The 25,067-nt window shown below is 58.8% G+C and overlaps 2 protein-coding genes across 2 annotated transcripts in view; one reads left to right on the forward strand and one right to left on the reverse strand.

The window, feature by feature from the left end:
- LOC311166077 (low affinity immunoglobulin gamma Fc region receptor II-like) overlaps positions 1 to 3,101 on the forward strand; it is a gene marked incomplete at its 3' end in the record, with an annotated part of 109,411 nt that extends 106,310 nt beyond the window's left edge. Inside the window, exons 5-8 of the mRNA XM_084227555.1 lie at positions 174 to 275; positions 1,610 to 1,631; positions 1,677 to 1,757; positions 3,086 to 3,101. Of these exons, the coding sequence (XP_084083681.1) occupies positions 174 to 275; positions 1,610 to 1,631; positions 1,677 to 1,757; positions 3,086 to 3,101 (221 nt within the window). The remainder of the gene's footprint in view (positions 1 to 173; positions 276 to 1,609; positions 1,632 to 1,676; positions 1,758 to 3,085) is intronic.
- Positions 3,102 to 5,912: 2,811 nt separating this feature from the next.
- Positions 5,913 to 9,376, reverse strand: LOC311166078 (low affinity immunoglobulin gamma Fc region receptor III-A-like; the record flags this gene model as incomplete). Its single annotated transcript, XM_084227556.1, has 7 exons — positions 9,289 to 9,376; positions 8,380 to 8,719; positions 7,887 to 8,141; positions 7,109 to 7,378; positions 6,550 to 6,633; positions 6,118 to 6,139; positions 5,913 to 6,030 (listed from the first exon to the last, which is right to left on the reverse strand). The coding sequence occupies exons 2-7, from the start codon at positions 8,681 to 8,683 to the stop codon at positions 5,913 to 5,915; spliced, it is 1,053 nt and encodes a 350-aa protein (XP_084083682.1). The 5' UTR covers positions 8,684 to 8,719; positions 9,289 to 9,376.
- Positions 9,377 to 25,067: the final 15,691 nt, after the last annotated feature.

The following is a 25,067-nucleotide window of genomic DNA, read 5'->3' on the forward strand; positions in this document are numbered from 1 at the left end:
TGCAGGAGTCCCGCTCTCGGGGGTGTCCCTGTCAGTGCAGCCCCCTGGGGGACAGGTGGCACTCGGGGACAGCCTGGTGCCGAGCTGTGCGGTGGCCAAGGGGACAGGTCCCCTGTCCTTCTCCTGGCACCGGGAGGGCTCGGGAGCACTGCTGGGCACCGACCCCCGCCTAGAGCTGCACCACGTTGGGGACAATGACAGCGGCCAGTACCGGTGCCGAGTCAGCCACCGGGACAGCGTGGGCGAGAGTGACCCACTGAATGTCACCGTCATGGGTGAGCGGGACCCTCGGGCTGGGGGTGACCCCACCCATGGCATCCCCATCCCACCTCACCAGGTGCCAGCCCTGTCTGTATCCCCACAGTGCCCATGTGCAATGCCACCATCACCCCCGGTCCCCTGTCACACCCGCTGCGTGCAGGTGACAACGTGACCCTGCGCTGCTCGGTGCAGCTGGGCTCAGCCCCTGTCACCTTCACCTGGCTGCACAACGGGACGGAGGTGGCCCAAGGTCCCCTCCTGGAGCTCAGGGACATCGATGTGGGGCATTTGGGCACCTACCAGTGCATGGCCACCAACCAGCTGGGACAGGACGGGCACCGCGTGTTCCGGGCACCACACTGGAGGTGATACCTGGCACACCCTGGATTATTGGAATAATATTCCAATATTACGGGATAGCACATGTCTGGGATCATCCAGCCCTCGCTGCTCGGCCAAAGGCAGCTGCTGTGGTTTTTCACCACAGAGATCCCTCTGGCTAGCTAGGAGTTGCAGCTAGACACTGAGAACAAGTCCAGGCTGGTAGGAACTCAGCTTTACCTCGGGTGAAAGTCCTTAGGCTAGGTGAAGAACAAAGGAGAGGATTCTACAGCAGGGTTCGGTCCAGAGCTTTATTCCAAGGTCTCTGAATCTTGGTACAGCTACAGTAGAATCCCGGCCGCATGGTCCCCAGGTCCTTTTAAGCTCAGAGGGAGGGGGAGGGGAGAGGATAGGTGAGCTATCAACCAGGTGGGAGAGGGCGAGTCTCAAGGGACAATGACACTCAGACAGGCCAATGGCCCAGGGCTGAGAAGCACCTTTTGAACTTCTGCCAATCACACGACACCCTTGCTGGAACGTTAAACTTGATGGACATCACTTAGGATGAGAAAGGGGGAGGGGAACAGAGAAGCTATTGCTACCTGGGAAAGGACTGGGAAGTCTAAAACAGGAAATTGCAACACACTACAACACTGGATCACAGGTGGGGTCACACGGAGTCACCGGGGTGTTCAGGGCCCCCAGGGTTCAGGGTGACCCCAGTGTGTCCCCTCTGTCCCCAGCAGTGGCTGTGAATGTTGGCAGGACCCTCCTGTTCCTGCTCCCTGCTCATGGCTGTCATCGGGGGCTGTCACTGGTGGCACCTCCCTGGTGGGTGACAATGGGGGGGATGGGGGTCCTGGAGTGAGGGGGAGCCCCCAGAGTGGGGGCAGAGCTCAGGATTCCGGTGAGAATCAGGGCTGAAGTGGGGATTTGTGGTTCCGTGGGTGATTAGAGCTGCCGAGGCCCCAGGAAGGTTCAGGGGTCCCAGAGTCCCCTCGGTCACCCCCTCCCCTTTTCCTTGCAGCCACCAGGAAGCCTCAGGACAGGTGAGTGGTGGGCTTGGGCTGGGACTCCCCTTTCCTCTTCCCCAGATACCACCTAGACCTCCCCCATCCCCCCAGGACCACCCTGGATGAGGGGGCCTTGCTGGATCCACACATCATGGGCACGGAGTGGGCAGGGGGAGAATTCGGGGGGGGGAACAGGGACACCTCACCCACGGGTGTCACCCCCCAGCCAGGTCCCCATAACCAGTGTCACTCTCAGTGCCCCCACAGGCGTTCCCATGCCTGCCTCATCTCAGGATCCACAGCTGACCAATGTGGAAATGTCAGGACCCTACAAGGGACCCCCGTGACTACGATGACGTGCTGTGACACTGGGGACACTGGGGGCACTCGGGGGCATCAATTCCTGTCATGGGTCTCTTCTTCCTCTTCCCAGCACCCCACGGGGCTCCTCATTCCCCCTCCCAGTGCTGGGGGTTCACATGAGGTTTTTCTCTCTTATTGCACCCAAAATTCAGTTTTTTGGTCAATCTCTGTGACAAACAAGGCTCACTCTTTAAAATTTTTAAGTGTTTAATAACAAATAAAAGGATCAGTAAACAGTGGGCTGGGTGCTTGGCAGCTGCCAGAGGCACACCATTAACCTCAACAATTCTTCCTACACATCTTTTCATTGGATTGGTTAAATACACACTCAGGAGGGTTAAACATATTCAAACATTCTTTCCAGTTTACATGTTACTGGAATTCTTTTGCTTGGTTTGATCCTAGATTCATTTTCATAAAGTACACACCATACTGCAGATTAAATTTATATATTTTATGTGCTCACAAGCCCCGCCCTGTTCTGTGGTTTGACAGCTCTTGATAACCAAAGGGTCAGTAGTAAATTCCAATTTGCATTCTCTCTTTTGATGTTTATTTACTTCCTACTTTTCATTGTGTTCTTCTCATACAGGTGAGATACTCTACCAGTACATTAAATCAACATTAGCTATTTCACACAATTATCTGAGTTATTCTCACCATTGTCACTTGGTTACACAAATAAAGGCATTAGCTACTTCTGCAACGGTTAATGTTGCAATACACCGCACATTGTCTCTATCTTGATATTTTGGGAGAGCCTAAACTATAATATATTAATCACACTGAAATATATATTCTACACAGGATTAGGGTAAAAAGGGTGACAATTGTAGTATATCAAAAGCAGTTGAAAAGTGATTACAAACTGAATTATACCAAAATAATTTGCAAAAACCAGTATAATAATGAAAAATAATGACTGCGTAGTCATTCATAACAGTTTGAAGGTGCATTGAAAGGTTTATTTGACTTCTCCTTACCCTGCTCTGATTTTGTCAGCAATAAATTCAATTCATATCTCTAAATCCGAGGCAGTTTTACCCGTGACAGGATTTGATGAGGGATCTGTCCTGGTCCGTGTCTCAACCCATGAACCCTTTTCTCAATTTTCTCTCCCCATCCAGGTGTGGAGGGCAGTGAGAGAGCGGCTGTGGTGGGTGAGGGGCATCCGGCCACTGTAAATCCACAGCAAGGCAGGGAAGAGGAGGAGGGTGCAGGTCATGCTGTTGTTGAGCAGATTGTTGTGGGATTTGCAGTAGCTCTAGGGCTCTCTCAGTCCCTTGGGCAAAGGGACAAAATGATCAATTCCTGCATTTCTGGACTGGTTCCCTCACAGCTGCCCCTGCAGGGGGGGTCTCCAGCCAGCCCTGCTCTGAAAACCACCAAAGGCCCTCCCAGAGCCACTGCTTGGGCTCCCTTTGGGGTTTGTGCTTCTTGCAGGGCTGAGCAAACCACAGGCAGGGCCTTTTCCCCCCACAGAATTCTCACCTCTGCAGCAGCTCTAAAGCTGCCAGAATCAAAGGCAAGGGGGCAGGGGGGACCCTGAGGTGCTGGCTGCCACCTGGGGCTGGCCAGAGCAGGGCTGGGCAATGGCCATCCCTGTGCAGTGGGGCTGGGCCATGGCTGGGCCCCACCCTTGGGTGGCCACCCCAACAACATCCGCCACTCCACAATACATATCACTGTCCCAACACTAACATCACAATGTTTAATCAACAATAGAGTCATTAATGTAATATCAATTAATATAATATCCAGCAAAAGTTAACTTCCATTAACTTGTTTCTCACAATACATACCAGTAAAGAATTGTTATTCCTGTTCCCACATCTTTGCCTAAAAGCCCCGTAATTTCAAAGTTAAAATAGTTCAGAGAGAAGGGTTAGGGTCGTATTTTCCATTCCAAGGGAGGCTCCCACCTTGTTCAGCTTCCTTGACAAACCTCAACAAAGAAACACCCTTTCTGCCAGTCCAACCAAAGAGCTGCATTTTTGTCCCAGGAGCAGGGAACCGGGTCCTGTGCCCCCTTGGAAATGGGATGAGGAGCAATAAGCCACCTTACTGGGAGCACTGGGAGGAGGACTGCACAGGCACTAAGCACATGGGGGTTCAGAGGAACAAATCTGATTTGGATTTATGTCTCAACATATGCTACACATGAGGTGAAAAATGGCTCTGTGGGTTGTACATGTGCTGGCAACCCTGTCCTTGGTGAGGCTTCATGAAACAGATGATCAGGGGAGAGAAAGCTTCCATGATGGGGCTGTGAGTGACCCCCACTGGCTGGTGGGACAGATGCCTGAGAAAAATGTATGTGAAAAAACGCCCAGGAAATCGGGCAGTGGGAGGAGCATTTGCAAATAAAAGCAGCAAACTGTGCCACAAGAGGAGCAATTGACTTTGGGTTCCTTGGAGGGATCAGGGGCTCACTCGGAGGGTCAGCTTGGCCCTCCTCCCCTGTGGGATTCACATTCTCTGGACCTGGGAGAAGCAGTGAGAGAAGCAAAAAATGATCCAAACAATTCTTATCTCATTTACTGCTGCTGTGTTGTTCTCAAGTGCAATGCATTGTGGAAGATTGTTTACCTGAAGGGAATTGATGATTGGATTCTGGTGAGGGTGTTTTGATTTACTGACCAATTGAATCCAGGTGTGTTTGTGTCGGGACTGTTGGTGACAGTCATGAGATTCTGTGCAGTGGAGTGCAGCTGATTGCTTGGTAGATTCAGTTTAGGTGCAATGTAATATAATATAGAATAATATAGTACAATGAAGTAATTAATTAGCCTTCTGAAAAGATGGAGGCAGATGCATCATTATTCTTGGAAGTCAGACAAAAATATCACCGATACTCCCCGCCCTCGCCTTTTCCTCCTGGTGGTTCTTCCCTTTCCACACCCGTTCTTCCCTGCTTTGGTGCTTCCCCGATGCAGCTCATTCCTGCTCATCCTGGACTCCTTCATTGCTTCACCGACAAAGCGGATGCTGCCTGCACCCACCCCCTTCCTCTACTGCGTTTCCCGTGCTGCCCACAGCACCGAGCCTGCTGCACCTGCCCACCGCAGCACCAGCCCACAGCAGCCAGCCCAGAGCCACCAGTGCCGCAGCACCAGCCCACAGCAGCCAGCCCAGAGCCACCAGTGCTGCAGCACCAGCCCACAGCAGCCAGCCCAGAGCCACCTGTGCCACAGCACCGGCCCGCAGCAGCCAGCCCAGAGCCACCAGTGCCGCAGCACCGGCCTGCAGCAGCCAGCCCAGAGCCACCAGTGCCGCAGCACCGGCCCGCAGCAGCCAGCCTGCAGCCATCGCTCGCCGATGCCAGAGCCACGCAGGTGCCGTCCTTGGAGATCAGACCCAGCCACTCACAAAAGCCATGTGGGCTCACCCTGGCTTGCTGCACACACACTCTATCTGCTGGGCTGATGCCCACAGAGCACACGGGCTTCTTGTGGTAATGCTGTCCCTGTGTTCTGTTTCTCTCTCTATCCTGTTCCCTTTCAACTCCCTTCTCTCCCGCTTTGGTACAAACACTTACCCTACTTTGTCAATAAACAGTTGTCAGATATAACATTGCCCCATTTGTGCTTCGTTTTAATCCGAGAAACATTTCAGGAAGAATCCTCCCCGACTCCCCCTTTTACAGCGGGATGGGACAGGGGTAGTGGGAGGGGGCATGGGGAAGCCCTGGGTGTCCTGCCACCAGTGTGGGGAGAGAATGGGGCAGTCACTGAGGGTTCTTGGGCACTTGGATGGGGCTGGGGAGCCCCTGCAGGTGCGAGGGAAGGGAAGAGGGAGCCCTTGGGGGTACTGGGAGAGGAAATGGGGAGCACAGGGTGCCCTGTGTAGCCTCCCCCTGACCCATGCCCACCTCCCTTGGAAGGATGGGGCTACCACAGGAGCCATGGTGGGAGCACCCCCAGTGTCACCCAGCGCCTCCCGCTTCCCAGAGCATCACAACTTTTGGTGTAGGCTGTCATAGATGTCACTGTGTTCCCACGGTTGCCTTTGCAGCTCCATGTACGTCGCCTGAGGATCCTCCACTGGGTGTGCCAGGGGGTCTGGGGGGGCCCTGTGGGAATGAGGGGGTGGGTGGAGGGGGATGGGAGGTCCTGGGGCGTTGGGTGAAAGGTAGATCATGGCTGAAACCTGCACTCACCTTTCCTGGCGCTTCCTGGCATCTGCAAAGGAAAACTGGAGGGGTGACTTTGGAGATCCAGGGGCTTCCATCCACCCTTGGGAATGCTGAACCACCACCAGACACACAATTCTCCACACCCCGCCCCACCCACCCCCATATTTCTGTTGCCGCCCCAGTATCCCTGGTGCACCCACCCCCATATCCCTGACCCACCCCACTTAAACCAACACCCTGAGCCCCCAGAACTCTGAGCCTGGCAGGGAGGGGGACCCCTGATAGAACCCCCAACATCCCTGCACAACCCCCCAGCCCTAGCCTGGGCTCTGAGCCATGGTCACTGGGGGCTCAGCCCCTCCCAAATCAGGGGCTGTGGGTGCTGCCCTATAACCCCCCTTCTCTGGGGGCCTTCCCATGCCTCTCCATGACCCCCATCCCCCCATTGTCACCCACCCGGGTGGTGCCACCAGTGCCAGGCCACAAAGACAGCCAGGAGCGCGAGCAGGAACAAAAGGGCCCCACCAACCCCTGCGGCCACTGCAAGACACAGAGGGGGACACATCAGGGTCACCCATCACCCCAGGGGTAGTGCACTCCCTGGTGACCCCGTGTGACCCCACCTTTGTTGCAGTGCCCCTGCAGCATCACCTCCAGTGCCACCTCAGAGCTGAGTGCCCGGAACACGCGCTGCCCGTCCTGTCCCAGCTGGTTGGTGGCCATGCACTGGTAGGTGCCCGAATGTCCCACATCGATGTCCCTGAGCTCCAGGAGGGGACCCCGGGCCACCTCCTTCCCGTTGTGCAGCCAGGTGAAGGTGACAGGGGCTGAGCCCACCTGCACCGAGCAGCGCAGGGTCACGTTGTCACCTGCGCGCACCGGGTGTGACAGGGGACCGGGGGTGATGGTGGCATTGGCCACGGGCACTGTGGGGACACAGAGGGGGCTGGCACCGAGTGAGGTGGGATGGGGGTGCCATGGGTGGGGTCACCCCCAGCCCGAAAGTCCCGCTCACCCAGCACGGTGACATTCAGGGGGTCACTCTCAGCCACGCTGTCCCCGTCGCTGACCCAGCACCGATACTGGCCGCTGTCATTGTCCCCAACGTGGTGCAGCTCCAGGTTGGGGCCGGTGCCCAGCAGTGCCCCCGAGCCCCCCCGGTGCCAGGAGAAGGACAGTGGACCTGTCCCCTTGGCCACCTTGCAGCTCAGCACCAGGCTGTCCCTGAGTGCCACCTGTCCCCCCGGGGGCTGCGCTGACAGGGACACCCCCGAGGGTGGGACCCCTGCAAGAGGACACAGGAGGGATTGGGGACACAGGAAGGGGCAGAGGGACATGGGAGTGGAAACGGAGGGATTGGAGGGAAGCAGAGAGGATCCCAGTGAGCAGGAGGGGACCCTGGGAGGCATGGTGGGACCTGGGGACAATGGCGAGACCCCATGGAAATGGGGAGAGACCCAGGCAGGGATGGGGAGCCAGACGAGAGGCTGAGGAGACTCAGGGAATGATTTGGGGTTTAGAGATGGGCCCAGCGAGGACCCAGGGATGGAAGGCAGACCCGGGGGTGGAGCAGGGACCTTGGAAGGGGTGGGGAATCCAGGGAGGGCTGGGGAAGACAAAGAGAGGGATGAGGGATGTGCAGGGGGATCTGGGCAGTCATGGGGGAAACCAAGAGGGACTTGGGCAATTCTGGGTGAGCCAGGGAGGAGTAAAGGGAGGGATGAAGGAATTGGGCACTGGTGGGGAAAGCCTTGGGGGATGTTGGGCTTCCCTGTCCCCATCCCTGCACTCACTGTGCACTGTCACTGTCACCCGCTTCGACTCGCTCCACTGTGACGCCATCCAGCCCTTGCAGCTGTAGTTGCTGGTGTGGCTCAGCTGCAGGGGGGACAGGGAGAGCTCGGTCCCACCATGGGGCCCACGCAGCTGCTTCTCTTCACGGTAGAAGTACACGTCCGTGAGCTGTTTGTTATCCCTGCGCCGGCAGAGCAGTGTCACCGTGTCCCCCTCCAAGAGCACCCGTGCTGGCACCTGCAGCACCAGTGGGTCTGGGGGACAGAGGGGTCCTGTCACACCAGGGGCGTCAAGAGTGTCATGGTGACACCAGGAGGCACCAGGGGCCACCCAATGTGAGAGAGAAGTCACCATGCACAGGGATGCTCTGGGATGTCCCCAGAGCAGGGAACAGGCTCTGGTCACACAGGAGGTGACCCATGGAGCAGAGCCCACCCAGAGCCCTTGGGATCCCTGTGGGTGCCGAGCTGGGGACACCCAAACCCCCCTCACCATTTAAGGCTCTCACGGAGGGGCTGAGCCCAGTGTTAGGTCTGTAACATGTGTAGGTGCCACTCTCGGTGACAGTGAAGTGGTCAGGTCCCTGCTGCCTCCAGATCTGCCTGTCCTTGTACCAGATGATGGCACTGGCGGTCCCCGAGCCCTGGCAGGTCAGTGTCACCTGGTCCCATAGCACCGGCGGCATCCAGGGAGGCTCCACGAGGAGCTGGGTGGTCTGGGAACCTGTGGGTGACAGGGGACACCAGCCTGCCAGGGCCAGCGCAGGGCTGGGGACAACAGGGTGGGGCCATGGCATCCCCCGAGGACTCACCAGCGAGGCCGATTGTCTGGGCTGGAAGGGAGAAGGGACAGGGCTGGGTGGGGGTGGCACTACAGGGACAGCAGCACGGGGACACGGGGTGTCGGGATTGTCCCTAACTGTCTCTGTAGGGGCACTGGTGTGGCACAGATGTCTCGTGGACAGGGACACAGCAGCCAACCCCTCCTCAGGCATGGGGACACTCTGCTGGCACAGGTCACCTCTGCCAGCCCCACAGCCACAGCCCCGTGGCCCTGTGCCCATGATCCCATTCTGTTGGCACCTGTCCCCATGGCCCCTCAACATCGGGCCTGTCCCTTTGTCCCTGTCCCTGCATGCCTGTGTCCTTTTCCACACAGCTGCCCCAGCCCCAAGGTTCCTTCTGCCACATCCTTGTCCCCACATTCCATCCCCCAGTCCTTGTCCCCACATCACAGTTCCCACATTCCTGTCCACCTGTTCCTGTCCCCATGGCCACCACACAACTCTGGTCACACTGAGCTCCATGCCCTGCTGGCTATGGGGTTGCTCAGGGGACCCCACAGCCCCCCTGTGCCCCCTCCCCATTCCCGGGCTGTCAGGCCCGTGTCCAGGGCACTCACCCCACAAGAGCAGCACCACCTTCCCAGCCATCCCGGTGTCCCCAGCCATGTGGACTGGCTGTCACTGGCTGCAGGGGGTGGCTGTCCCCTCGCTGGTGGCTCTTTGGCCAAAGGGGAAGGAAGCGAGGTCAGGTCTCGCCCGTCGTGCGTAGCTTGCACTTGGTGGGGGCAGGGTGGCCACAGGCTGTGGGCTGGGTGGGGACAGGATGGGGACAAGGCTGGGTGGGACACGGTGTGATACGGGTTCCCAGGAGTGGGGGGCTCAGGGGTTTGGGGAGCCTGGGATGGGTGTCCAGGGCAATGGGGGGTCCCAGGGATGGGGTCCCTGAGAATGGGGGAGCTGAGGAGGGGGAGTCCCCAGAGAAGGGGCCATGGGAATGTGGTTCCAAAGGGCTGGGGGGACTCAGGGTTGGGAGTCCCAGGGGAATGTGGGCTCCAAGGATTTGTGGTCATGGGATGTGGTCATCCTGCTAAGGGTGGGGAGCAGGGGGTATGGGTGTTCCTGGGAGAACCAAGGTTCTGGGGAAAGGATGATTGCAGGGGATGGAATGAACAGGAGAGGGTTCCTTGGGAATGGGGTGCTGGGTGATGGAGATCCTGGGGAATGTCAGTACTGGGTTGGGGGTTACCGAGAGGGGGTGACATAAGGAATGGGGGTCCCATGTTTTGGTTCCCAGGGAAATGAGTGTGCCCGGGATGGGCAGGGGCTGGGTGAGCCCGGGGGTCTCAGCTGCTTCCCTGAGCGCCTCAGATTTTGGGGAGACCCAGAGCACAGCACAGCGCCCATAAGCTGCCGGTGGCCTGGGGGTCACCCCAGACAGACTCCGAGGGTCTCTGGGTCAGTGTCCCCACATACCCAGTGACTTTTCCCTCTCTTTTTTCCATTTCCATCATTTCACACCTTCATTTCACAACCCCCCCATTTTGTGCTTTGATGATCCTGGGGGGCACCGGAGAAGGAGAAGGGGTTAGGGGAAGCCCAGGGTGGGGGAAGCAGGGCTGATGGGTCTGCATGGAGGGCTGGGGAGGCTGTGGGGGATGGGGATGTCCACTTTCCCACCCCAACACTTTTACTTTCTCTCTCCGACAGAAGAAGGAAGAGGCCGTTTGACACCTTGGTCACACGAGGGGGGCAGGTTCTGTCCTGGGCGGGCACATCTGGGGGGCTCCTGTGCTGGGGGGATGCTGTCCCAGGGGGGCCACATGATGGACAAGGGTGTCCTGTCCTGGGCCATGGCAGCTGCAGGGGGATCCAGACTTCTCCATTCTTGCTCGTCCCCTGCAGGATCTGAGCTGGCAAGAGCAGCTGGGGAATGGAGCCGTGGGCAGGAAGGAGCTCCCAAACTCCTCCTCCTTGAAGCCAGTGGCCACCCAAGGGTGGGCCCAGCCATGGCCCAGCCCCACTGCACAGGGATGGCCATTGCCCAGCCCTGCTCTGGCCAGGTCCAGGTGGCAGCCAGCACCTCAGGGTCCCCCCTGCCCCCTTGCCTTTGATTCTGGCAGCTTTAGAGCTGCTGCAGAGGTGAGAATTCTGTGGGGGGAAAAGGCCTGCTTGTGGTTTGCTCAGCTCTGCAAGAAGCACAGACCCCATAGGGAGCCCAAGCAGTGGCTCTGGGAGGACCTTTGATGGTTTTCAGAGAAGGGCTGGCTGGAGACCCCGCACTGCAGGGGCAGCTGTGAGGGAACCAGTCCAGAAATGCAGGAATTGATCATTTTGTCCCTTGCAGGAATGTTCTGAGAGAGCCCCAAAACCCGGCAGAGACAACAACACTCTGCTCAACAACCCGACTGGGTCCCTCCTGCTTTCTGTCTGAAACTTGCTGCTTTCTGGAACAGCCTGGGAAAAATGTTTGGGTTCTGACCGTGTCCGCCAGACAAGAGGGAAGATTGTGGAAATATCGAGCAGGGGCTCTACCAGCAGCCACGCTGGGGCTGTGAGGATTGATCCTGGCTGGATCCCAGAGTGGTTCCATCCCTGCTCTCCTCCCCTGAGTGAAAGGCTGAGGGTTTGCAGGAATTGTGGTGTAAAGCCACCAGAGGAGCTGCTGTGGACCCGAGACCTGCCTGGGCTCAGGCGCTGCCTTCCTTCCATCTGGGATCATGGAGAGCGGTCACGGGTGTTGCTCAGGGTGTGTGCCTGGCCCCGGGACACTGCTACGCTGCCAGTGGGCACTGGGATCCAACCTGCTGCCCTGGCGGCTCCTGCCCGCTGCCGGTGGTGGTGTCGGGAGCGATTGGTGCCCGTGAGTTTGCAAAAGGAGCAATTTCCCCTCCTGTCTCCTGCCCGAGGCCGCCATGGCCCCTGAGGGGATGGAGCTGGACCGGGGCGCCCCCTGCTGGCCGGGAGTGCTCCCTGCAGCGCCCCCTGCTGGCCGGGAGTGCTCCCTGCAGCGCCCCCTGCTGGCCGGGAGTGCTCCCTGCAGCGCCCCCTGCTGGCCGGGAGTGCTCCCTGCAGCGCCCACTGCTGGCCACGTTTTTCACTGCCACAAACACGAATAATGCTGAGAGGGAGGGAAAGTTCTGGGTTTGTGTTGTTTGTTCTGTTCTGGTTTATAATTTTTCCAGTGAAGAGCTGTTATTCCGTTTCCTGCACTTTGGCCTGGAAATTCCATCATCTTTAAAATTAAAAAAAGTTTTAGAAATACATCTTCTTTCCATTCCAGGAATATTTCTACTTTCTTTGGCAGATATGTCTCATTTAAATGAGTTGCCAAATCCTGGGTTCCAGCATGGATGGGACAGACACCCCCAGAGGAGACAGGGTCAGGAAGTTGGTCACCTCATGCTCTGCCTTTTAAGCCAGTTTGGCCACCAAGGGCCCTCTCTCCACGTGGCACTTCTGGTCACATGGCCACTCAGGAGCTGGTTTTGGCAGAGTGTCACACTGTCCCCAGTGTGCCATGGCTGAAGAATGATGGACAGACGGGGCCCTGTCTCACCAAAAGCAAGGCCTGACCCACCCCTGCCACACACAGCTGTTCCAAAATGTCTCCAGACATCAAACCTTTCCTGTCTTGGCCACCCCACCTTTTGCCATGGCCTGATCCCCACTGCCCTGGGAAAGGGGTACGCTCCGGAACCCCCACAGGGCTTTTTTGACATCCTGGTGTGGGGAAGATGGCAGAGGAGGGGTTTGGGACAGGGGACAAGAGAATCCAGAGCCTCCTGAAGGCCACTTTGGCCATCAGAGCAAGGAAGGTCCAGGGCCCTGCCTGGTTTTTCTTGTGGAGGAAACGTGCTGTGGGAAATGTCTGGGGGTTGCTCCTTGTTGTGGCTTTCCCTGGAAATCATTCCTTGTGTGAAAATTTGGACTCTGAACCTTGTTGCTGTTGCTCTTGGTTTTATTCTCTCTCGTTGCTGTTTCAGGAAATTGTTCTTCTCTCACCCCTTTGGGATCTTTGTGACCAAAGAGGGAGGGGCAGTTTTTAGTGGCAGCACACACAGGAGTGGGTGCCTATGGGTGGGGAGCCCCAGGGCCCCCCAGTTCCCCCCAGTGTCACAGCACATTCCCGTAGATGTCACCGGGTTCCTGTGGTCGCCCCTGGGGTCCCCGCAGCTCCGCGTAGGTCACCTGGGGATCCTGGAGGGTGGTGGCACGGGGGGACACTGCGAGAGACACGGGCTGTGGGATCTGGGTGGGGTGACACTCATTGGGACGTGTCCATCTGCGTGTGTCCCCCCCATACTTTCCCTCTGCCCTCTTGGTTTTCATGACACGGGCGTACAGCACCTCCCCCTCCTCTGGCGGGGCTGGGGGATCCGGGTGGGTCCTGAGGGAATAAAGGGGATGTGGGGAGGGAATGGGAGATCTTGGGGGTTTTGGTGAAAGGGGAGAGTGTGGTTTCAGCCCCCCACTCACCTTTCCTGCTTCTTCCTGGATGCTGCAGAGGAAAGAGTGGAGGGGTGACTGCAGGGTCCCAAGGCCCTGACCCCTCTCAGGATTCCTGAACTCCCACAGGACCCTCGATTTCCCACAAGACCCCCAAGCATCCCTGAAGACCCCCAAAATTAAGGAACATCCCCAGTGCCTCGACCAACTCAGTCTGAAGAACCCAAAGCCCACCAGGGACAGAGACCCCCCAAACACCCCCAGGGCCCCTGAAACAACACCCAACATCCCTGCAGGACCCTCCAGCACTTCCCCAACCCCTACAGTGTCAGAGTTCTGGGGGCCTCTACGGCTCCCTGGGACGCCAGTCCCCCCATTGTCACCCACCCAGGCGGTGCCACCAGTGCCAGGCCACAATGACATCCACGAGCAGGAGCAGGAAAAAAAGGGCCCCACCGACCCCTGCGACCACTGCAAGACAACAGAGGGGGACACATCAGGGTCACCAGGTCACCAATCACGCCAGGGGTCCTATCCTTCCTGGCCACCCTGTGTGACCCTACCTGTGACCCAGGGTGAGCCAGGTGTCACCTCCAGGGCCAGCTCAGGGCTGAGTGCCCAGAACACGCGGTGCCCGTCCTGTCCCAGCTGGTTGGTGGCCACGCACTGGTAGGTGCCCGAATGTCCCACATCGATGTCCCTGAGCTCCAGGAGGGGACCCCGGGCCAGCTCCTTCCCGTTGTGCAGCCAGGTGAAGATAACAGGGGCTGAGCCCACCTGCACCGAGCAGCACAGGGTCACGTTGTCACCTGCGCGCACCGGGTGTGACAGGGGACCAGGGGTGATGGTGGCATTGGCCACGGGCACTGTGGGGAAACAGACGGGGCTGGCACCGGGTGAGGTGGGATGGGGGTGCCGTGGGTGGGGTCACCCCTAGCCCGTGGGTCCCGCTCACCCAGGACGGTGACATTCAAGGGGTCACTCTCGGCCACGCTGTCCCCGTCACTGACCCAGCAACTGTAGTGGCCGCTGTCATTGTCCCCAACGTGGCGCAGCTCCAGGTGGGGGCCGGTGCCCAGCAGTGCCCCTGATCCCTCCCGGTGCCAGGAGAAAGACATGGGACCTGTCCCCTTGGCCACCGCACAGCTCAGCACCAGGCTGTCCCTGAGTGCCACCTGTCCCCCGGGGGGCTGGGCTGACAGGGACACCCCCGAGGGTGGGAGCCCTGCAGGGGGACACAGGAGAGATTGGGGACCCACAATGGGGCAGGGGGACACTGGAGGAGAAAGAGGAGGATTGGACAAGAGCAGAGAGGATCCCAGTAAGCAGAAGGGGACCTTGGGAGGCATGGTGGGACCTGGGGACAATGGCAAGACCCCGTGAAAAGGAGGAGACCCAGGCAGTGAAGGGGAGTCACAAGGGAGACTGAGGAGACTCAGGGAAGGATTTGGGGTTTAGAGATGGGCCCAGGGAGGATACAGGGAGCAAAGGGAGACCAGAGGGTGGAGCAGGGACCTTGGAAGGGGTGGGGAATCCAGGGAGGGCTGGGGAAGACAAAGAGAGGGATGAGGGATGAGCAGGGGGAACTGGGCAGTCATAGGGGAAACCAAGAGGGACTTGGGCAATTCTGGGTGAGCCAGGGAGGAGTAAAGGGAGGGATGAAGTAATCGGGCAGTGGTGGGGAAAGCCTTGGGGGATGTCGGGTTTCCCTGTCCCCATCCCTGCACTCACTGTGCACTGTCACTGTCACCCGCTTCGACTCTCTCCAATGTGATGCCACCCACCCCTTGCAGTGGTAGTGGCCGCTGTGGTGCAGCCTCAGGGGGGACAGGGACAGCTCGGTCCCACCATGGGACCCCCTCAGAGGCTTCTCCTCATGGTAGAAGTACACGTCTCTGAGCTGTTTGTTGTCCCTGCTCCGGCAGCTCAGTGTCACTGTGTCCCAGTCCAGCAGTGCCCATGCTGGCACCTGCAGCACCAGATTGTCTGTGGGACAGAGGGGTCCTGTCACAGCAGGGCCATCAGGAGGGCCATGATGGCACCAGGAGGCACCAGGGGCCACCCAATGTGAGAGAGAAGTCACCACGCACAGGGATGCTCTGGGATGTCCCCAGAGCTGGGGACAGGCTCTGGTCACACCTGGTCATGACCCATGGAGTGGAGCCCACCCAGAGCCCTTGGCGTCCCTGCAGTTGCCAGGCTGAAGACATCCAAACCCCCCTCACCATTTAAGACTGTCACCGGGGGGCTGCGCCCGGTGTCAGGTCTGTCACACTCGTAGGTGCCACTCTCGGTGACAGTGACGTGGTCACGTCCCTGCTTCCCCCAGGGCCACCCGTCCCTGTATCAGGTGGTGGCACCGGTGGTCCCGGAGCCCTGGCAGGTCAGTGTCACTCGGTCCCACAGCACCGCCGGCTTCCAGGGGGGCTGCACGAGGAGCTGGGTGGTCTGGGCACCTGCGGGTGACAGGGGACACCAGCCTGCCAGGGCCAACGCAGGGATGGGGACAGCAGGGTGGGGCCACGGCATCCCCCGAGAACTCACCAGCGAGGCCGATTGTCTGGGCTGGAAGGGAGAAGGGACAGGGCTGGGTGGGGGTGGCACCGTGGGGACAGCACCAGACAGAGTACAGGGTGTGGTGGATGTCCCCAACTGTCCCCATGGGGAGAGCAGTTCTTGTAGGAATGTACATGGGGGTGGTCTCCAAAAGATTTGGTGAGGCAGGGGGACATGTTTGTGTCACAGCCACCCATGCACCACATCGCTGTGGCACAGACACCTTGGGAACAGGGACACCCAGGCCACTCTGGGCTGAGGCAGAACATGGGGATACTGTGGATAGCCCAGGCACGAGGACACCACGCACACAGCCCAGGCTGGCCCAGGTCACCCCCACCAGCTCATGCTGCCATCCCCATGATCCCATCCGCATGGCCACATCCTCACTGTTCTTGTCCCCTTCTGTCCCTGCATCCCAGGTCCCTTGTCCCCATCCCCAGAGCTACCTGAGCCCAAAGGTGCCAGTCCCCACAGCCCCATCCCCAAATTCCTGCCCCCTGTTCCTGTCTCTAAAGCCACCCTACATCTCCAGTCCTTGGGGTTTCTGGCCCATGACTGGGGCACTCACCCCACAGGAGCAGTGCCACCTTCCCGGCCATCCCGGTGTCCCCAGCCATGTGGACTGGCTGTCACTGGCTGCTGTGGCCACCGCTCCCCTGGCTGGTGGCTCTTCAGATGGAGGGGAAGGAAGTGAGGTCACATCCGTCCCCAAGTGTGGGTGGCCCTTGATGGGGGCAGGGTGGCCACAAGCTGGGGACAGCATGGCAACAAGGCTGAGTGGGACAAACTGGGACATGTGGTTCACAGGTGTGGGGGGTTCAGTGAGTTTGGGGAGCCCAGGATGGGTGTCCAGGGAAATGGAGGGTCCCAGGGATTGGGTCCATGGGAAATGGGGGTCCTGAAGAACGGGAGTCACGGAGAGTGGGGGGCCATGGAAATGGGCATGCCCAGCGTTTGCTTGTGGCTAACACAGAGTGTGGAATCTCCCTGAGCGTCCAACAGCTCCATGGGATTGTTCCCTGCCTCCTGGGCACCAACCCAGCCCTAAGGAAGCTTTTTCTTGGCCACATTATGAACTCTTCCCATTTTTCTCATTCCCAACCCGAAACTTGATTGACTTCCCATGGAGGAAGGGGAGAAGCTCTGTCTATCCTTGGGACAGTGCACAGGAATCTGTGGAAATGTCCTTGTGTGCCTCAGGGTCTGCTTCCCTGGTAAATCCACCCCAGCCTGCCCTGAATTCCCCTGCCTGGGCACTCCCTGCTCCTGCTGTGACACCCTTGTTCCCCAGCCCCACGTGTGCTCAATATTTCCACACTTTTCCCTCTCTTCTTCTGTGCACATCCTGAGCCCAAACATTCTTTCTTGGAGGTTCCAGAAGGCTGCAGGTTTTGTTCAAGAAGGAGGGTCCAGGTCAGGTTGCTGAGCAGATTGCTGTTGTCTTTGCAGGAGTTTTGTGGTTTTCTCAGTCCCCTGGGCAAAGGGACAAAATGATCAATTCCTGCATTTCTGGACTGGTTCCCTCACAGCTGCCCCTGCAGGGGGGTTTCTAGCCAGCCCTGCTCTGAAAACCATCAAAGGCCCTCCCAGAGCCACTGCCTGGGCTCCCTTTGGGTTTTGTGCTTCTTGCAGGGCTGAGCAAACCACAGGCAGGCCTTTTACCCCCACAGAATTCTCACCTCTGCAGCAGCTCTAAAGCTGCCAGAATCAAAGGCAAAGGGGGCAGGGTGGACCCTGAGGTGCTGGCTGCCACCTGGGGCTGGCCAGAGCAGGGCTGGGCAATGGCCATCCCTGTGCAGTGGGGCTGGGCCATGGCTGGGCCCCACCCTTGGGTGGCCACCCCAACAACATCCGCCACTCCACAATACGTATCACTGTCCCAACACTAACATCACATTATTTAATCAACAATATAACCATTAATGTAATATCAATTCATATAATATCCAGTGAAAGTTAACTTCCATTAACTTGTTTCTCACAATACATACCAGTAAAGAATTGTTATTCCTGTTCCCACATCTTTGCCTAAAAGCCCCGTAATTTCAAAGTTAAAATAGTTCAGAGAGAAGGGTTAGGGTCGTATTTTCCATTCCAAGGGAGGCTCCCACCTTGTTCAGCTTCCTTGACAAACCTCAACAAAGAAACACCCTTTCTGCCAGTCCAACCAAAGAGCTGCATTTTTGTCCCAGGAGCAGGGAACCGGGTCCTGTGCCCCCTTGGAAATGGGATGAGGAGCAATAAGCCACCTTACTGGGAGCACTGGGAGGGGGATTGCAGAGCCACTAAGCACATGCGGGTTCAGAGGAACAAACCTGATTTGGATTTATGTCTCAACATATGCTACACATGAGGTGAAAAATGGCTCTGTGGGTTGTACATGTGCTGGCAACCCTGTCCTTGGTGAGGCTTCATGAAACAGATGATCAGGGGAGCGAAAGCTTCCATGATGGGGCTGTGAGTGACCCCCACTGGCTGGTGGGACAGATCCCCAAGAAAAATGTCTGGGAAAAAACGCCCAGGAAATCGGGCTGTGGGAGGAGCATTTGCAAATAAAAGCAGCAAACTGTGACCCAAGAGGAGCAATTGACTTTGGGTTCCTTGGAGGGATCAGGGGCTCACTCGGAGGGTCAGCTTGGCCCTCCTCCCCTGTGGGATTCACATTCTCTGGACCTGGGAGAAGCAGTGAGAGAAGCAAAAAATGGTCCAAACAATTCTTATCTCATTTACTGCTGCTGTGTTGTTCACAAGTGGAATATCTTGTGGAAGATTGTTTACCTGAAGGGAATTGATGATTGGATTCTGGTGTGAATGTTTTGATTCTCTGACCAATTGAATCCAGGTGTGTTTGTGTCGGGACTGTTGGTGACAATCATGAGATTCTGTGCAGTGGACTGCAGCTGAGTGCTTGGCAGATTCAGTTTAGGTGTAATGTAATTTAATATAGAATAATATAGTACAATGAAGTAATTAATTAGCCTTCTGAAAAGATGGAGGCAGATGCATCATTATTCTTGGAAGTCAGACAAAAATATCACCGATACTCCCCGCCCTCGCCTTTTCCTCCTGGTGGTTCTTCTTCCCTGTCCACACCCGTTCTTCCCTTCTTCACTGCTTCCACAGGGCAGCTCATTCCTGCTCAGCCCGGCCTCCTTCATTGCTTCACCGACAGAACAGATCCTGCCTGCACCCACCCCCTTCCTCTGCTGCATTTCCCGTGCTGCCCACAGCACCGAGCCTGCTGCACCTGCCCAGAGCAGCACCAGCCCATGGCAGCCAGCCCAGAGCCACCAGTGCCGCAGCACCAGCCCATGGCAGCCAGCCCAGAGCCACCAGTGCCGCAGCACCAGCGCATGGCAGCCAGCCCAGAGCCACCAGTGCCGCAGCACCAGCCCATGGCAGCCAGCCCAGAGCCACCAGTGCCACAGCACCAGCCCATGGCAGCCAGCCTGCAGCCATCGCTCGCTGATGCCAGAGACACGCAGGTGCCGTCCTTGGAGATCACACCCAGCCACTCACAAAAGCCATGTGGGCTCGCCCTGGCTCGCAGCACACACACTCCATCTGCCGAGCTGATGCCCACAGAGCGCTCAGGCTTCTTGAGGTAACGCTGTCACTCTCTTCTGTTTCTCTCTCTATCCTGTTCCCTTTCAACTCCCTTCTCTCCCCCTTCGGTACAAACACTTACTCTCCTTATCAATAAACACTTCTCAGATATAACATTGCCCCATTTGTGCTTCCTTTTAATCCCAGAAACCTTTCAGAAAGAATCCTCCCCGACTCCTCCTTTTACAGTGGGATGGGACAGGGGTAGTGGGAGGGGGCATGGGGAAGCCCTGGGTGTCCTGCCAGCAGTGTGGGGAGAGAATGGGGCAGTCACTGAGGGTTCTTGGGCACTTGGATGGGGCTGGGGAGCCCCTGCAGGTGTGAGGGAAGGGAAGGGGGAGCCCTTGGGGGTACTGGGAGAGGAAATGGGGAGCACAGGGTGCTCTGTGTAGCCTTCCCCTGACCCATGCCCACCTCCCTTGGAAGGATGGGCAACCAGAGGAGCCATGGTGGGAGCACCCCCAGTGTCACCCAGCGCCTCCCGCTTCCCAGAGCATCACAACTTTTGGTGTAGGATGTCATAGATGTCACTGGGTTCCCACGGTTGCCTTTGCAGCTCCATGTACGTCGCCTGAGGATCCTCCACTGGGTGTGCCAGGGGGTCTGGGGGGGCCCTGTGGGAATGAGGGGGTGCGTGGATGGGGATGGGAGGTGCTGGGGCGTTGGGTAAAAGGTGGATCATGGCTGAAACCTGCACTCACCTTTCCTGGTGCTTCCTGGCATCTGCAAAGGAAAACTGGAGGGGTGACTTTGGAGATCCAGGGGCCTCCATCCACCCTTGGGAATGCTGAACCACCACCAGACACACAATTCTCCACAGCCCACCGCCCCGTATCCCTCATGCCCCCCCCTGTATCCCTGATGCCCTCCCAGTATCCCTGAGCCATCCCACTCACAGCAACACCCTGAGCCCCCAGAACTCTGAGCCTGGCAGGGAGGGGGACCCCTGATAGAAGCCCCAACATCCCTGCACAACCCCCCAACCCTCCCCAGGGCTCTGAGCCATGGTCACTGGGGGCTCAATCCCTTCCAAATCAGGGGCTGTGGGTGCTGCCCTATGGCCCCCCTTCTCTGGGGGCCTTCCCACCCCTCTCAATGAGCCCTGTCCCCTCTTTGTCACCCACCCACACGGTGCCACAGGTCCCACAGCACAATGACACCCCCGAGCAGGAGCAGGAACAAAATGGCCACACCGACCCCTGCAGCCACTGCAAGAAACAGAGGGGGACACAATGGGGTGAACCTAAACCACAGGGGTCCTGCACTCCCTGGTGAACCCGTGTGAACCCACCTGTGACCCAGGGTGAGCCAAGTGTCACTGTCAGTGCCAGCTCAGGGCTGAGTGCCCGGAACACGCGCTGCCCGTCCTGTCCCAGTAGTTTGGTGGCCACGCACTGGTAGGTGCCCGATTGTCCCACATCGATGTCCCTGAGCTCCAGGAGGGGACCCCGGGCCACCTCCTCCTCGTTGTGCAGCCAGGTGAAGGTGACAGGGGCTGAGCCCACCTGCACTGAGCAGCGCAGGGTCACGTTGTCACCTGCATGCACCTGGTGGGACAGGGGAGCGGGGGTGATGGTGGCATTGGCCACGGGCACGGCGGGGACACAGACAGGGCTGGCACTGGGCGAGGTGGGATGGGGGTGCCATGGGTGGGGTCACCCCCAGCTGGAGGGTCCCGCTCACCCAGGACGGTGACATTCAGGCAGTCACTCTCAGCCACGCTGTCCCCGTCGCTGACCCGGCACTGGTACTGGCCGCCATCATTGTCCCCAACGTGCCGCAGCTCCAGGCAGGGGCCGGTGCCCAGAAGTGCCCCCAAGCCCTTCTGGTGCCAGGAGAAGGACAGGGGACCTGTCCCTGTGGCCACCACGCAGCTCAGCACCAGGCTGTCCCTGAGTGCCACCTGTCCCCCGGGGGGCTGCGCTGACAGGGACACCCCCGAGAGTGGGACCCCTGTAGCGGGGACACAGGAGGGATTGGGGACCCAGGTGGGGTTGGGGACACTGGAGGGGAAAGGGGGAATTGGAGGGGAGCAGAGAGGATCCCAGTGAGCAGGAGGGGACCCTGGTTGGCATGGTGGGACTTGGGGACAATGGCGAGATCCCATGGAAAGGGTGAGAGACCCAGGCAGAGATTGGGAGCCACGAGGGAGGCTGAATAGACTCAGGGAATGATTTGGGGTTTAGAGATGGGCCCAGGGAGGACCCAGGGAAGGAAGGGAGACCAGAGGGTGGAGCAGGGACCTTGGAAGGGGTGGGGAGTCCAGGGAGGGCTGGGGAGGACCAAGAGAGGGATGAGGGATGTGCAGGGGGAACTGGGCAGTGATGGGGGAAACCAAGGGAGACTTGGGCCATTATGGGTGAGCCAGGGAGGAGTAAAGGGAGGGATGAAGGATTCAGGCAGTGGTGGGGAAAGCCTTGGAGGATGCTGGGCTTCCCTTTCCCCATCCCTGCACTCACTGCGCACTGTCACTGTCACCAGCTTCGACTCGCTCCAATGTGACGCCATCCAGCCCTTGCAGTGGTAGTGGCCGCTGTGGCTCAGCTTCAGGGGGGACAGGGACAGTTCCGTCCCATAATGGGGCCGCCTAAGCTGCTTCTCTTCACGGTAGAAGTACTCGTCTGTGAGCCGTTTGTTGTCCCTGTGCTGGCAGCGCAGTGTCATCGTGTCCCCCTCCAGCTGTGCCTGTGCTGGCACCTGCAGCACCAGATTGTCTGTGGGACAGAGGGGTCCTGTCACACCAGGGCCATCAGGAGGGTCATGGTGACACCAGGAGGCAGCAGAGGCCACTCATTGTGAGTGAGAAATCTCCTGGCACAGAGATGCTCTGAGATGTCCCCAGACCAGGGGACAGGCTCTGGCAACAGAGGAGGTGACCCATAGAGTGCAACCCGCCCAGAGCACTTGGGGTCTCCATGCGTGCCAGGCTGGGGACACCCAAACCCCCCTAACCGTTTGAGACTCTCATGGGGGGGCTGCGCGGGGTTCCAGGTCTGTCACACACATAGGTGCCACTCTCAGTGACAGTGAAGTGGTTGTGTCCCTGCTGCCCCCACATCTGCCTGTCCTTGTACCAGGTGGTGGCACCGGCAGTCCCCGAGCCCTGGCAGGTCAGTGTCACCCGGTCCCACAGCACCGCCTGCGTCCAGAGGTTTTCCATTAGGAGCTGGGTGGTCTGGGCACCTGCGGGAGACAGGGGACACCAGCCTGCCAGGGCCAGAGAAGAGCTGGGGACAGCGGGGTGGGGTCATGGCATCCCCCGAGGACTCACAAGCGAGGCCGAGGGTCTGGGCGGGAAGGGAGAAGGGACAGGGCTGACTGGGGGTGGGACTGCAGGGACAGCAGCATGGGGCACAGGGTGTTGGTATTGTCCCTAACTGTCTCTGTGGGGGCACTGGTGTGGTACAGATGTCTCGAGGACAGGGACACAGCAGCCAACTCCTGCTCAGGAATGAGGACACTCTGCTGGCACAGGTCACCCCTGCCAGCCCCACAGCCACATCCCCATGGCCCTGTGCCCATGATCCCATTCTGTTGGCACCTGTCCCCATGGCCCATCAACACAGGGCCTGTCCCCTTGTCCCTGTCCCTGCATCCCTGTGTCCCTGTCCCTGTCCACACAGCTGCCCCAGCCCCAAGGTTCCTTCTGCCACATCCTTGTCCCCACTTTTCCATCTCCCTGTCCCCACATCCCAGTTCCCACATTCCTGTCCCCCTGTTCCTGTCCCCATGGCCACCACACAACTTCAGGGGACCCCACAGTCCCCCTGTGCCCCCTCCACATTCCCGGGCTGTCAGGCCCGTGCCCAGGGCACTCACCCCACAGGAGCAGCGCCACCTTCCCGGCCATCCCGGTGTCCCCAGCCATGTGGACTGGCTGTCACTGGCTGCAGGGGGTGGCTGTCCCCTCCTTGGTGGCTCTTTGGCCAAAGGGGAAGGAAGCGAGGTCAGGTCTCACCAGTGTGCGTTGCTGGCCCTTGGTGGGGGCAGGGTGGCCACAGGCTGTGGGCTGGGTGGGGACAGGATGGGGACAAGGCTGGGTGGGACACGGTGTGATACGGGTTCCCAGGAGTGGGGGCCTCAGGGGTTTGGGGAGCCAGGGATGGGTGTCCGGGGGAATGGGGGGTCCCAGGGATGGGGTCCCTGGGAATGGGGGTTTGAGGAGGGACAGTCACCAGCGATGAGGCCAAGGGAATGTGGGTCCCAGGGCTGGGTGAACTGAGGGTTGGGAGTCCCAGGGGAAGGTGGGCTCCAAGGATTTGGGGTCACGGGATGTGGTCATCCTGCGAAGGGTGGGGAGCAGGGGGTATGGGTGTTCCTGGGAGAACCAAGGTTCTGGGGAAAGGAGGATTGCAGGGGATGGAATGAACAGGAGAGGGTTCCTTGGGAATGGGGTCCTGGGCCATGGAGATCCTGGGGAATGTCAGTACTGGGTTGGGGGTTACAGAGAGGGGGTGACATAAGGAATGAGGGTCCCATGTTTTGGTTCCCAGGGAAATGAGTGTGGCAGGGATGGGCAGGGGCTGAGTGAGCCCGTGGGTCTCAGCTCCTTCCCTGGGTGCCTCAGATTTTGGGGAGACCCAGAGCACAGCCCAGCGCCCATAAGGTGCCGGTGGCCTGGGGATCACCCCAGACAGATTCTGAGGGTCTCTGGGTCTGTGTCCCCATACTTTTCCCTCCCTTTTTTTCCATATCCATCATTTCAGCCCTCAATTTCACAACCCCCCCAGTTTGTGCCTTGATGATCCTGGGGGGCACCTGAGCAGGGAAGGGGTTGGGGGAAGCCCATGTGGGGGAAGCAGGGCTGAGGGGTCTGCATGGAGGGCTGGGGAGGCTGTGGGGGATGGGGATGTCCACTTTCCCACCCCAACACTTTCACTTTCTCTCTCCTGCAGAAGAAGGAAGAGGCCGTTTGACACCTTCGTCACATGAGGGGGGCAGGTTCTGTCCTGGGCGGGCACATCTGGGGTGCTCCTGTCCTGGGGGGATGCTGTCCCAGGGGGGCCACATGCTGGACAAGGGGGTCCTGTCCTGGGCCATGGCAGCTCCAGGGGGGTCCAGACTTCTCCATTCTTGCTCGTTCCCTGCAGGATCTGAGCTGGCAAGAGCAGCTGGGGAATGGAGCCCCGGGCAGGAAGGAGCTCCCAAACTCCTGCTCCTTGAAGCCAGCGGCCACCCAAGGGTGGGGCCCAGCCATGGCCCAGCCCCACTGCACAGGAATGGCCATTGCCCAGCCCTGCTCTGGCCAGCCCCAGGTGACAGCCAGCACCTCAGGGTCCCCCCTGCCCCCTTGGCTTTGATTCTGGCAGCTTTAGAGCTGCTGCAGAGGTGAGAATTCTGTGGGGGGAAAAGGCCTGCCTGTGGTTTGCTCAGCCCTGCAAGAAGCACAAACCCCAAAGGGAGCCCAGGCAGCGGCTCTGGGAGGGCCTTTGATGGTTTTCAGATCAGGGCTCGCTGGAAACTCTCCCTGCAGGGGCAGCTGTGACAGAACCAGTCCAGAAATGCAGGAATTGATCATTTTCTCCCTTGCAGCAACGTTCTGAGAGACCAAGTCCCTCCTGCTTTCTGTCTCAAACCTGCTGCTTACTGTAACAGCCTGGGAAAAATGTTTGGGTTCTGACTGTGGCCGCCAGACAAGAGAGAAAAGTGTGGAAGTATTGAGCAGGGGCTCTGCCCAGCAGCCATGGTAGGGTCGTGGGGAGTGACCCTGTCTGTGTTCCAGGTGTCCCCACAGCTGCTCCATCCCTGCCCTCCTCCCCTGAGTGAAAGGCTGAGGGTTTGCAGG

The sequence above is a fragment of the Fringilla coelebs genome (assembly GCF_963513975.1).
Source record: "Fringilla coelebs genome assembly, contig: SCAFFOLD_49, whole genome shotgun sequence".
NCBI lineage: Eukaryota > Metazoa > Chordata > Aves > Passeriformes > Fringillidae > Fringilla > Fringilla coelebs.